This window comes from Chiloscyllium plagiosum, chromosome 6 (genome assembly GCF_004010195.1).
Source record: "Chiloscyllium plagiosum isolate BGI_BamShark_2017 chromosome 6, ASM401019v2, whole genome shotgun sequence".
Classification (NCBI taxonomy): Eukaryota; Metazoa; Chordata; class Chondrichthyes; order Orectolobiformes; family Hemiscylliidae; genus Chiloscyllium; species Chiloscyllium plagiosum.
Window position 1 is genome coordinate 89,336,819 of NC_057715.1, and position 14,428 is coordinate 89,351,246.

At 36.7% G+C, this 14,428-nt stretch overlaps 1 protein-coding gene across 1 annotated transcript in view; it reads left to right on the forward strand.

Moving 5' to 3' along the window:
* The window catches only part of nbeaa (neurobeachin a), an 849,844-nt gene that overhangs the window by 829,676 nt on the left and 5,740 nt on the right, over window positions 1-14,428 (forward strand). Inside the window, exons 53-56 of the mRNA XM_043692709.1 lie at window positions 2,756-2,911; window positions 5,496-5,666; window positions 13,952-14,053; window positions 14,231-14,427. Coding sequence (XP_043548644.1) covers window positions 2,756-2,911; window positions 5,496-5,666; window positions 13,952-14,053; window positions 14,231-14,427 — 626 coding nt within the window. The remainder of the gene's footprint in view (window positions 1-2,755; window positions 2,912-5,495; window positions 5,667-13,951; window positions 14,054-14,230; window position 14,428) is intronic.

A 14,428-nucleotide genomic window follows, 5' to 3' on the forward strand; every position in this document is an offset into this window, starting at 1 on the left:
TTTCACGTTCATCTGCTCTCTGCCTACTCTTCCTCTTATTAATGCTATCTTCATGACTCTTACAGTCTCCAGTTTCCACCTCATGTCTATTTGTCTTCTGGTTCCCAGCCCCCTGCCACATTAGTTTAAAACCTCCCCAACAGCATTAGCAAAAACTCAGTTTAAAACCTCCCCAACAGCATTAGCAAAAACTCCCCCAAGGACATTAGTTCCAGTCTGGTTCAGATGTAGACCGTCCAATTGTAATAGTCCCACCTTCCCCAGACCCAGTCCCAGTGTCCAACAAATTTGAACCCCTCCCTCCTACACCATCCCTCAAGCCACGTGTTTATCCTGCCTTTTCTTTCATTTCTACGCTGGCTAGCACGTGGTGCTGGTAGTAATCCCGAGGTCATCACCTTTGAGGTCCTCCTTTTTAACTTCTCTCCTAACTCCCTGAATTCTGCTTTCAGGACCTCATCTCGTTTTTTACTTACATCGTTGGTGCCTAAATGCACCAAGACAACTGGTTGTTCACCCTCTCCTTTTAGAATGTCCCTGACCCAACCACCTGGGAGGCAGCATACCATCCGGGAGTCCCGGTACAACAGCATGGTACAAGAAATTACTGATAATAAAATCAACTTGTAAATAAATACTCAATATTTCATAAAAGTGTAATTATGCTGTAACTTAAACTATGCACAGTGGATCTTGTTACCATTTTGTAATGGTTAGTAGTAGCATAAGTCCTATAAATTATTATCTTTTACTTTATTATTTATCTAACCTGTAATGGAGCTGCAAATTCCACAACACAGTGCCTTTGAGGCATGTGATCTGATTGATTTTAAATCAGGTGCACAAGCAACTTTTCAAGTTCCTGGATGAATGCCGCTGCAACCAATTTCAAGAAGTTCAACACCATCCCAATCAGAAAGTTGCTTAATCGATACACTTTCTCACCTTACCAAGCATACTCTCTGTCACTGATGTACCATTGGTGCCATGTGTACAATTGACGAATTGCACTGGAGCAACTTGCCAAGATTTCTTCAGCATGTACAATCTAAGCTCTTCATGTTCAAGTTCATCAGCTCTAAATCAAATGAGATTTGGATCAACATTTCTTTATTGTCAGTGAATCATAACACTGAAACTTCATATCTTTTAATATTGTGCAGGCACCTTCACCATATTGGCTGTAATGGTTTTTAAAGAAGCCAGAACACTTGCATCCATTTTCTGAAAAAAAAGTTAAATCAAAGATGCACACACTTTGTCATACCTTAAATGAGTCATGATATTGTTTCTATCACTGTAACACATATTTGTGTATTGGTTAAATAATAGTGGCAATTTTAACCCAACCCACCGAGTGGAATACTAACTGGATTGGATTGACTACCCATTTTATACTGTAATCAATTTTATTTCCCACAATGGAACGTAAAGTGGTGAAGCAGTTGTGATGTGATCCCATTAATTTTGCACTTTGTAATTTTGATTAAAGTTATGCATATAATCTTAAAATATTCAATCTCTGAGAAAACTACTGTGTAGGAATGAAGGACCATGTAACAAAGTTAGCTAGAAACTACTCTCAAACGTTTTGTGATCTGTTGGATTTCTAAAATAAAGTCCTGTTCTGTATTATATTTCCTTCCAATGTTGTAATTCAGAAGAGATAGGTTTGGATCATAAAGGACACAAAGTAAGATATAACAGTTTTCAATATTCATAGAACACTTTTTGTCTGGGAAAGAACAAAGAATGTTTTTCCAGTTTTGGGTAATTAAGTGGTGTAGCACTCAGGTGTGTTAGATTTTTGATTAAGAGATGAAATCATTTATAAAGTAAACTTTAAATTTATAAAATTATTGGACTTTAATTTTATCTATAATTTGCAGACAGAATACATATCCATCTGTTGTACTGTCTAACTGATTTTGATTCCACTGTTAGTAACAGAATGAAAATCCAAGGAGGTCTCTCAAAAGTAATGAATCCACCCCACTAGATTGCCATCAGATAATGATGACAGATATCCGACTCGCTGTTTGCTGACTAAATCTTACCTATTAAATTACAAAAAAAAAGTTCCATTCTAAGTTTTAGCATAAAGATTGCTGACTCCAAGGACTCTATAGAGGCAGTTTATTACCCCTGATCATAGTCAAACTAAAGATCTGGAGATTTCTTAACATTGCACTGTTGCTGTGTCCATAATCCATAGTTGGTGGGTTTTATTTTTTATTTGTGTCTTTGCTTCTGTCACTCCAAGGCCTTTCTCAGTAGAAAGAATGTTTTCTTTAGCTTCCAGAATGATTGTTCTACTCAGAGGTTACTAAATCAAACTGTCTTGTAGATATGGGCTACTACTATTACTTTATTTTCATTTGATGCATGGTGAAAAGTTTGGCCTTGCATGTCAAATTGTTTTTCTTCTGTCATGAGTATCACAGTTTACTGTTTTGGAAACCTCTTTGAAAGAGATTTAAAAAAAAACCCTCAGTGGGAAATAAGTGCAAAATGAAAGACACAAAGGCAGCTTGATTTACTGAAGGAGTAAATGTTTGTAAACATTGAAAATAAAAAGACTTCTTTTAGCCACAAGCTTGCAGCTCATATTTATAGTACTTTTGCCCAGATTAAACAGATAATTTAGGTAAAAGTTATTTGTTTGCTGATGAGCATCTGACCAGAAGATATTGTACCTTTTTAAATTTGAGCTCAACATAAACTTGAAGTTGTTTCTCTTTGTTTCTCTTCACAGCCAATAATGCTGGTGTGAACAAGAGGCAGATCACAGACCTTGTGGATCAGAGCATTCAGATTAATGCGCACTGCTTTGTTGTGACAGCAGATAATCGTTACATCCTGGTTTGTGGATTCTGGGATAAGAGTTTTCGAGTGTATTCAACAGAAACAGGTATTTGACAGTGCCAAGTGGCGTGTAGAAATTCGCTGTCAAAATTAAAGATTGTAGTTTAAAACTCAGAACAACCAATAGTATTAACTTCAGTGTAGTCATGTTTGTGATATACAGTTGACCCATCCATCTCTTCATTGTAAGAGGCAGTACATTCTAGAAACATTATGGATGAATATTCTAGACTGTTAGTTAGTTTCCTGACAAAAATAGCAAAACCATCAGCTTTCTTTGCAATCAGGGAATACTAATCCAAGACTTGTATTATCCCGAAGGCATGTTATTCATATTTAAATTTTGACACCAAAATATGCTGATTATCTTAATGTTGCCATTTTCAAAGTTAGCTTTGCTCCCTTTTAGATTTCAACTGAAACAGTTATTTCTATACAAGTTGCAAAAGGAAGGTCGCAAAAACTTGCACTGCAAGATAAAGCTAGTTTCAAAATATTAATTCTAGCAAGGACTATTAAGTAATAATTCTGATGAATTCTGACTGAAAAGTTAATTAGTTTAACACAAGATGCTAACTGGTATTTTTGTTTTTTCAGCACATTCAGCCTTTTACGATTTATTTATACATTACTTGGTATAATGTAACCATTTCAATTTGACTTCCTATAGAGATCAGCATTTTACTCCATTTACTCTTTCTTCTGTGATCATGTGTTTGCACTAATATGAGTTACCATAGGCTGAGAAAAAAATAATGTCAGTGTATTTGACTATGAGGGAATGCAGCCGAGATTGACTATTTATTTCATAGGTATGCAACAAAAACTTGTCTATGTACCTTTCATAAGGTATTGGAGAAGGAAGGTGTGATCAGCTGTGTGAAAGAGTATAATTAAATCAAAAAGGACAAACAGCTTAATCTTTGCCACAGTTATGTACAGTGCCATTTATGACTTTGATAAAAGTTGTTTGATAATTTTATTAAGTACCATGGCAGCAGCGGAGATCTAGTTGTTGTGGTTCAATCATAATGTTTCAGGAAAGATGGACATGAGTCGGTGAGGTAACAAGAATTCAAAGACTTTGATGAGAAAAGGAAAGCAAATTGACAAGGACTGAGAGGTAATAGCTTGGTTTTTGGATGATGACAGTGGACTTAAGCAAGGGTGGTTAGTATCTAAGGAGAAAGAACTGTTAACAATATTAACTCACATAATCAAGAAGGGAAGTAAGATGGGCATCATTTTAGTCGAGGTATGGTCTAGACAGCAGAAGTGTCTCTTGAAAAGATTATTTCAATGAGAGGAGACAACTGAAAAACTAGAGAAAGAAACACATGCATGATAAAGAATCTTAGATAAAATTTGGCCATGTGGTCTAATATAAAGCAGGGAAGTGGCAGAAGCAGACCATGTCTCAAGTACTTCATACAGTTCGGTTTACCATCTTTTAAAAAAGACATTGGAGAGGGTGGGAAACAATTTATAGGGATGATATCATAAATTTAGGGATATACCTATCAGGGCAGAATTAACAGACTGTATATCTAATCTCTTAAAAGAAGTGGCCGAAGGTTGACCTCAATAGAGATCTTCAAAATTATGGAAGTTTTATTAGAGTATGTCACAGATTGTTTCTTCTGGAAAGAGCAAAACTAGAGACCATCTGTAATGATTGTAATGAAGTCAGTCAGGTGGACCTCTTAGAATATGAATTCCCTGATTGGTGTTGTTAATCTAGTCCAATCAGGGAATCCTGGCTACTAGATATAAACAGGAGTGTCCCTCCCCTTCACTGTTCTGATCACTCAGCACTGCCCTTTGATGTGAAGGGCAGTGCTTGTCACTGGCCACCCGGGTGTTTTCCTATCTTCCTGGTGGTGGAATTTGAATAAAGATTCATGCACTTGTGTCTTAAAAAAATGAAAAAAGAAAATAAACAGGAGTGTCAGACATCCTGTTCACTCTGAGAGCTGGCTCAGAGAAACTTAGTGACCAGAGAGTGGTTGAGGTGAATCGTGTGGGTGCATTTCAGAGAAAGCTGGATATCCATTTGAGTGAGAAAAAAATAACAAATTAAGCTGGTGGAGTTTGATAAGTAAAGGTGGGAAGAGCCTGTAACGAAGCATAATTGCTATATATGAACTAGTTGAGTTGAATGGGTCTGTTTCTGTGCTGTCTATCCTATATAATCCAATCTAACTTGCATTTGGTGGCTTTCTACAGCAATATAGCTGAAATCAAAAAGTCAATAGAATGAGATTAAAACTGCATCTCTCCACTTTGAGGTACTTGCTGCTTGTTAGTACACAAATGCAGTGTGCCAATGAATATGTATGCCCTTCAATTCACAAATATAAAGGAAAGCTTGTTTTTGTTGTTATTTATTAAAATGTTTACATCAACTTTATTTTTTCACAGGTTTACTAAAAGACAGCTACTGGATAGTATCCAAGCATCCTAAAATTAACGAAAATGCTGCAAATAGAACATATCAAAAACCTGATTTAGTACTTCATGTTTATAAACAACAATCTGTAAAGATTGAGCCAAATCATTGTATACTATAGCCATATCATCCATTTTCTAATGCTGCAGTTAAATAAAACCTGTCTTTGTAATCTTTTTAGGGAAATTGACACAGATTGTGTTTGGACACTGGGATGTGGTCACATGCTTGGCCAGATCAGAGTCCTATATTGGTGGAGATTGTTATATTGTATCAGGTTCTCGTGATGCTACACTTCTGCTGTGGTACTGGAGTGGCCGACATCATATCATTGGTGACAACCCCAACAATAGTAAGTTGCCTTTGAAAAGAAGAATTGTCACTTAATGTTATGATTTTTGTATAAAGCATAGGACAACAGGATGATTAGACTTTATTTGTCAAATATCCTGTAACTATAATAAGAGCTATGAAAGAGTGAAAAGAATGTAAATGCCAGAACTAATAATTAGCTGTTTTAGGTGTTAGAATTTACAGTAATGATTTTTTAGTAGTATTGGGACGTTAATTAAGATTTGTAGTTTCACTGTGTGTCTTAAATCTGTGAAACAAGGTTTGTTGCAGATGATAATTGGGAGAAAGAGAGTTAATAAGTTTTATTTAATGTACTTCACATGTACAGAAAGCTTTAAAGACAAAGGAAAAGATTTATAATTTATAATGTTAGCTACTTGATCTAGTTTATAATTTATCGAATATGATTTTATGGTAAATCAGGTATCATTTTACATGACTACATTCACCCTACTATTGACTTGCATCACACAACTCTCATTAAAACAAATTCATCTTCTGCGAAGTAATGATTTAGCATTGTAATACTTAGAAGAAATAAAGCCTGTTAAAAATGAACATCTTCCTATGATTTTACAATAACATAGACATACTGAATATTTTAAGAGAACGAGAAATATTTTTAGAAATAAATCTGACGACGTCACTGATCCTTATTTCAAAGCAAAGTTGTACGGATATTTCAACACACTGCAAGCAGCAACAAGCACTGCATTGAAACAACACACAATTCATTTTTAAAAAACGTTTTCATGGGATGTGGGTGTCATAGGCATTTGATGTCCATCCCAAATTGTCCTTGAACTGAGTTGCTGTTAGATAATTTCAGAGGTCAGTTAAGAGTCAACCATAATGCTGTGGGTCTGGTGCCATATAAAGCCCAGACAAGGTAAGGATGACAGATTTCCTTCCCAAAAGGATATTTGTAAATCAAATGAGTTTTTATGGCAATCGAAAAGCTTTGTATTTCAGATTTGTTAATTAATTGTATTTAAATTCCACTAGCTGCCGTGGTGGGATTTAAACACATTTTCCCAGAATGTTAGTCTGGGCCTCTGGAATATTAATTCAGTGGCATTGCCATGCCCCCATCACCTTTCCTTGTTAATACAGTTTCACTTGTTTGGCGATCAGCAACACAAAGTGCCTGTGAGGTTGATGGTAAAGATATACAATCGTATCTAAATGTTAACACAAATAAATAAATGAAGAAGCAAAGTGATGACTATCTCTTTTATGATGAAACTAAACTGATTCTAAAATTTTAGTATGCGTACCTACCTTGCAATTTCATGCTTTCTTGTGGAGTTTATCAAAATATCTGATTATGTTCTATGTTATGCAGCCCTTACCTGTTTGTTTATTCAACAGTAGAACAGTTTTCATCATCTCACTTTTGAATCCCAAAGCATTGCGTCTATAATAATAATAATAGATCACAAAACAGTCACTAAGACTGTTGTATAATTTATATTCATAGTTTACTCAAAGGGATCCATTTTAACTAATGCCATCTGTTACCAAACAGGTAAGGGACTAATTAAAATGGAGCAGGTGGGTTACACATGCCATGTGTGGTTGACTACAAAATGAAATTACAGGTTACCCAAATAGTTATGGCATCATGTATATGTAAAGTTGGATCTGCTTATAATCAGCACCAAAATTGCTATTTTAATATAAAGTCTCATTGAAGGTGTAGTGATAAGCTGTCTTGAAGAGAAATCAGAGCCAGAAGATGCTCAGCAAAAGATTATTTTTCAGGAGTAAAAACTGAATCGAGAATTTGTTATGGAATATTACACTCTGATTGATTGTCTTTCATTTAAAACTATTATCCTATTAAATGCATAATTGGTGAACAATGGAAAATAAAATGCTTAAATAGTCAAATATAATATAGAGGAAAATTCCTCTTTGCAGTTCAGACAAAATGTGTGTGTAGGAACATAGTGTGTTTGTCTGAAATGCACAAGTTGTTTGCAATTCAGGTGAGCTTGAGTTATTTGCATTTCATTGAAAAAATCTTGCATATAAATGCTGCTCTCTATTGTCATTTAACATCACCTTTTATGGGTTCTAAAATTGAAACTGTGATAGATCTGGTGCCAGATGCTTTAATTTGATGCGGAGCAATTTAAAACTGAAAAAAAAACTAATTTAAAAGTGATAAAAATTAATTTGCACTCCCTAATTGAAGCTGTTGCACTATGCTGAAGAGCTGCAAGACTCCGACATCTTATGTTGGAATAAGCTGATTGAATCTTTTTTTTGTCAGGCAGGTGTGTTGCACTTGGTCAAGAATCCTCCAGAGCATTTCTTGCAATATATTACATTCAGCCCTTGACTGCAGTTCTCTTGAAGGGATCAATTCAATTCTCACTGTATCCCAAGGGACTGAAAGTCCATTGATTAGAGGGATTTCACCTGACATTTCTCATTAGACAGCTCCAAACACCGTGCATCAATGCAGTTTTTGTTTTGGTTTTGAGTGGGGGTTACATATTGCATTATTGTATAAATCATGTTTAGTTTCATAAGTGATCTATAAAACTGATCATTTGTGTTTGGAATCCATTAACCATGGCATTTTATTTGTACCTTTTAAGTATTACTATTTTTTCAAATTTTGGTTTCTTTTTCCAATTGTTTTAGTTTCCAGTTTATGCTCTTTCAATTCTTAATCAAAAGGATTAGGAAGGTCATTATAATGCATTTGCCAAATAGGTTGTTTTAATATATCTGCAAAAGATAACTTGCTATCTGATTTATTTTCACCACTTTCTTTCCTTGCCGGCATTAAACCTCAACTCGATGCCTCCCCCTTATGGCCCGACCCTAACAGAGATTAGCAACACCTTGTGTGGACACTGCCACTTGTCAATCTACATCATAGTTTGTACAGTGCAGTTTGCTGTGATATCACCCTTTCTTTGTTTTAATCACAATTATGTGACATTTAGATGATACTTCCAAAAGTTTAAGATTATTCTATCTAAAATCTATTTCATTATTAAATTGTTTAGAAAATATTTATTTCCTTTGAACTATTAAAATCTTAATTGGGGGTCAGTTAACTTAGTTGGCTGGCTGGGATGCAGAATGATGCCAACAGCACAGGTTTAATTCCCATGCCAGCTGAAGACACTATTGAAGGTCTCATTTTCTCAATCTTGCCCCTCGTCTGAGGTGTGATGGTTAAATCCACGACCTATCCGCTCTTTAATGAGACAGCAGCCCTGCGGTCCTCTCAGACTTTCTTTACTTTCTAAGATCTTAGTGTTTGCTAAAATTACAGTCAACATGTCGTTCTATTATAACACGCGTTTAATCATGGCAAATTGGCTGCAATGCAATTGACGAATTGGGGACGCTGTTTCTAACGTGATTTCAGTACCAACGCTTTAAATGCTGTTTCTAAAGCACGGTTTTTCTATAATGTGTGGTTGCACGAGAACACGGACATCGCGTTATAGAAGAACTGACTGTATATATAAAGCAATAAGGGAACCGAGCTTCAATTTTGTAGCTTTTAATCAGTCAATGTTCAGTGTTTTTAAGAAATGCTGAATTCTGACTATCTTTGAGATTATACAGTCTTTCAACAAGTATCTTATGTGGACAATAAATCCTAAAAGAGAATAGTAGCTTTTAGTTTAATCTTCAGTTGAATTATTTATGATCTATGTTAAAAGGATTCTGTTGTTTGTAAGTCGAATTTGTAATACCTTCTTGTTTCATTCAACTTCTGTGGTACTCACAACTCCATAACAAAACTGAAAATGAATCAATGATTGACACTTCAAGATCACATTGGCCACATTATGTAGAGTAATAGAGCCATAGAGCTGAACAGCATGGAAACAGACCATTCAGTCTAACTTGTCTATACCAACCAGATAGTCTAAATAAATCTAGTCCCGTTTGCCTGCATTTGGCTCATATCCGTCTAACCCTTTCCTATTTATATACCCATCCAGATGCCTTTTAAATGGTGTAATTGTATCTGCTTCCACCAATTTTCCTGGCAGCTCATTCCATACATGCACCACCCTCTGAGTGAAAACATTGCCCCTTAGGTCCCTTTTAAATTTTTCTCCTCTCACTTTAAACCTGTGTCCTCTAGTTTTGGACTCACCCACCTGGGGGAGAAAAAACCTTATCTGTTGCCCTATCTATGTGTCTCATGTTTTTATAAACCTCTATAAGGTCAGCCCTCAGCCTCTGAACCTCCAGGGAAAATAGCCCCAGCCTATTCAGCCTCTCCCTATAACTCAAACTCTCCAACCCTGGCAACATCCTTGTAAATCTTTTCTGAACCCTTTCAAGTTCCCTATTAGCAGGAAGGGGTGGCACGGTGGCTCAGCAGTTAGCACTGCTGCCTCACAGCACCAGGGATCTAGATTCGATTCATGCCTCGGGTTGTGTGGAGTTTGCACATTCTCCCCATGTCTGCATGAGTTTCCTCTGCGTACCCTGGTTTCCTCCCACAATCCAAAGATGTGCAGGTCAGGTGAATTGGCCATGCTAAATTGCCCATAGTATTAGCTGCATTAGTCAAAGGGAAATGGGTCTGGGTGGGTTACTCTTCGGAGGGTCGGTGTGGACTGGTTTCCACACTGTAGAGAATCTAATCTAATTTTAAAAAGACCGGAATTGCATGCAGTATTGTAGCTGTGGCCAAACCAATGTCCTGTATATGTAATCATCCAGTTTCTGGTTCTGATCTTAGTAATTGGCCAACGCAATCTTCTCTGATACAGTGCCATATAGTTTCCTGGGCTGTGAATTTATGGAACCTGCCAGAGTAGGCAAGGTGGGCCTGCAAAATTGCAGTTTAGACTGCGTGGCACGTTTCTGGAAAAAACTGACACCTATTTAGTCAGCAGCAGGATTCGACTGATGTGGGGAACTAGTCTGCTGGCTAATTAGACTTATTATTGAGCCATCTAAAAGCTAGGCTACATCTGACCCCACTGGGATTTAGCAGTAAGAATTTAGAAGGTGCATCCTTCTCAAAAAATCTTTCTTTCTCATTAGGATAAATCTTTGCTAAGTGTTATTAAATATTTTCTTAAAAATCTGCCAATACATTGCAACTGTTCTATCTTTTAATCTAATTTTTCACTTTAGCTAGCTTTTCGTTTATTCCGGTTTAAAATGTCAGTGTACGTTTTGTCCCCTTTTAAACTGAATGTAAAGTTCTGTCATGTTCTGACCACTGCCACTTGGAATTTTTTTTTTAATTAAAGGCTCCTTTACCTCATGAGGTTATTGGTTAATCTCGTCTCAATGCTCATTATGCAGTCCAGAATAGCCTGTTCCATGGTTGGTTCGAGAATGTGCCGCTCAAAGAAATGGTCTCAAATAAAACTATGAACTCATTTTCTAGGTTACTCTTGCCAATCTGACACATGTCATCTATATATAGATTAAAATCACTCATTATTATTGTGGAAGCATTTTTACATGGCACTTTTCTCTGTTCTGTATGTTCTGTTCTACATGTAACTACTGTTAGGATTCCTTCAAGGGGAGGTGGTGGCGCAATGTGAATAGCACTGGACTAGTAATCCAGACCCCAAGCAAATGTTATGGATTTGAGTCTCGCTATGTGAGATGAAGAAATATGGACTCAATTTTAAATATGAATTTTTGTTAAACTTAGTACAGTCTTTGTACAAGTGAATTAAATTCAGTAAAAATCTGAACTAAAAAGCTTGATAAATGGTGATCATGTAACCACTGTTGATTGTTGTAAAAACCCATTGGTTTATTAATCTATTTGGGGAAGGAAATCTACCACCCTTATGTGGTCTGACCCAGTGTGACTCCAGACGTACAGCCATGTCGTTGACGTTTAACTGCCCTCCAGCACATAGAGATGAACAATAAATACCGGCCTATCCAGCAACACATGTTGGTCATTCTGTTATAATGCCCATTTCGTCAACACAAATCTGCTGTAATATGATTGACAAATTGGGGATGTTGTTTCTACAGCACAAACCTTTAAAACACATGTTGGCTGTAACATGATTACAGTGCCAATGTTTTAAGCACTGTTTCAAAAACACAATTTTTCCATAACACAGAGTTTTACAAGAACGCAGCCATTGTGTTATAGAACTGTACATTTCAAAAAGGAATTTTTTAAGAAACCTTATTCTTGCAAGTTATATCTTTTAATTTTTTTTACCTCTATCCAAAGGCTAGATTTCCCAACTTGAGGCAAATTGTTATTTTTGGGGAGTTTTATGGCAGCTGTTCTATTGTGGCTCACAGCAGCTTTTTTTTGTATTATCTTCTGTTTCTAAATACATTAGTTTTTCAGCCAGCCTCTTTAGCATGCTTCACATGTAATCATGTGGCAGGAGAGGTGAAACTGTCACCACTGACAGGACCTCCGTACGTTCAAGCCTCAAGTGCCATATTTAAAGTCCAGCTGAAAGCAACTTCACACACTGCAAGCCAGGAACTGCCTTGCACATAGTCCTCTTAGGAAACTGAAATATTTCAGAGAGGAAATCTGGTAGCCTGCTTTCCAGATGGGGACCTGGAGATCCTTTGTAAATGGGGTGATCAAGAGAAGAGTAATCTTCGCTCTGGCTCAGGATGCTCACTCCGCTGCTCTTTTAAGAGCTGCTGATTGCCTAACTTGGGGTCTTCTACTCACCTTCTCTGGGTGCTGCTGATCACTTATCTTGGCTCTTCCACTCAGATGTTTCTCTAGATGCTGCTGGATGTCTATCTCGTAGTCCTTCTCTTGTTTGGTCCTCCAGGTGATGCAGACTGCCTCCTTAAAGGCACTACTGAATCCCTATCTCAGGGAACTCTGCTCAGCTGCTCCTTCGGGCATTGTTAATGACTGTCCAGTATTTGGCCAGTCCAGAATTGGCATGTTTTATATCAAAAATGAAAAAGTGATCGGATCTGTGTCATATATGAGCAAGCATGAATATGAACCTTCCATTCAATTATTTATTTTGAATACAATGTTTTAATGTTGTTGAAGTCTTTATTAACCACTTTTTCAAAAGGAACCTTTCTATGTTGTTTTTAAAAATTCCTACTACAGATTTTGTTATGTTTCACATTAATCCATCCAATATTGCATGCAAGAACTATCTCCTGGTATAACAATGGCTGTAATTTGATTATCTTTCATCTTGTAAGATGACAATTTGCAGTGTGGTCAATTTAATGCTAAGCATCACCTGGTGTGGCTCAGGGGTACAATTCTAGCATGATAGTTTCAGCTGCAGAGCAAGACAGTGGGCTGAGAATTCAAAAAATTGCACAAAATGTAGAGATTCAAATTGAGAATCCACTTTTATTGTCAAGAAGTAGCTTTCCTTCTTTGCCTGCATTCACAATACAACCTCTAACCTCTCATCACATCAGTTAGAAATGACTTGCCTGTGACTGAATAATCAATTTATTTTTAAATGGTCTTTCTGGTTCTAGACATTTGTTGCAGATATCTTACTGTTATCCTTTCTATGCCATGTTCTCAATTTCTCTTGTGGAATCGAAAATCAGGTCCACCCTCTTCAACAAAAATCTTGCTTCCAAGCTTTAGATTTCATAATAGTTTGCATTTTACTTGGTTAGCTTTCTTATATTTTCACCACCTCCCACTCTTTGGGTGTATTTTTATTTTGCAATATTCCCTGCCCATAAGGTCAAGCGTTGGAGAAGTGGGGACACCTTATTCTGGCTTATTTTAGCTACACTATTCCAGTTCAGCATTTCAGCTGGTAAAATTATTTCATATACTTTTCAGAAATCAAATCAGTACTTTGATGACTCCGGATGAAGTGAGTGACCTTCGGTGACCGCAATCATCTTCCTTTGTGTCAGGCATGGCTGTAGCTACTGGAAATGCTTCCCCTGGTCCTCTTTTTTTTAACTCTGGCTTCTTTTTTCTATAGTGGACAAATGTATATCAAGGGCAGACACTCTCACCTCAGCTCATGACTTTCTTTCACCAGTCCAGTTAGAGGAGAAAGAAAAGCAAACTGAGAAATGAAATAAACCTGTACCCCAATGGTGATACATATCTCCCTCCCACTTTTTGGGTAATTGTATGAAATAAAAAACGATAAGTGCTGAAATTTTAAAAGTGTCATATATTTAACAGGATGTAAAATTATTCAGTGTTGGCAATGTTGCTTTAATTCAGAGTGTAAAATATGCATAAAAAGTTCATTTAAACAATATCCCAGAAATGTTAACTTTAATTTTTTATGACATTATGTGGTCTCTGATTTTTATTTTTAGGTGATTATCCTGCTCCTAGAGCTGTCTTGACTGGGCATGACCATGAAGTAGTTTCTGTATCTGTGTGCGCTGAACTGGGACTTGTCATCAGTGGTGCCAAAGGTGAGCAGGCATGCCTCAGCAGGAAGTGTTAATACTTTTGTTATTTTAATGATCCTGTGTTTTCCCTTAAGCCTAGTTTAATCACAAAATGCCACTCATCAGTGGGAATGAACAATTTCATTCCTTTCTGGCAGATGTTAAAGGTTTTTCTGAATATGTTCATGTTTTTTTTAATAGAAGGGCCATGTTTGGTGCATACAATTACTGGAGATCTTCTTAGAGCCCTGGAGGGACCAGAAAACTGTGTCTACCCACGTCTTATCTCTGTATCCAGTGAAGGTCATTGCATCATCTACTACGAGCGAGGAAGATTCTGTAATTTTAGCATTAATGGCAAATTATTAGGGCAGATGGAGACCAATGATTCAACTAGAG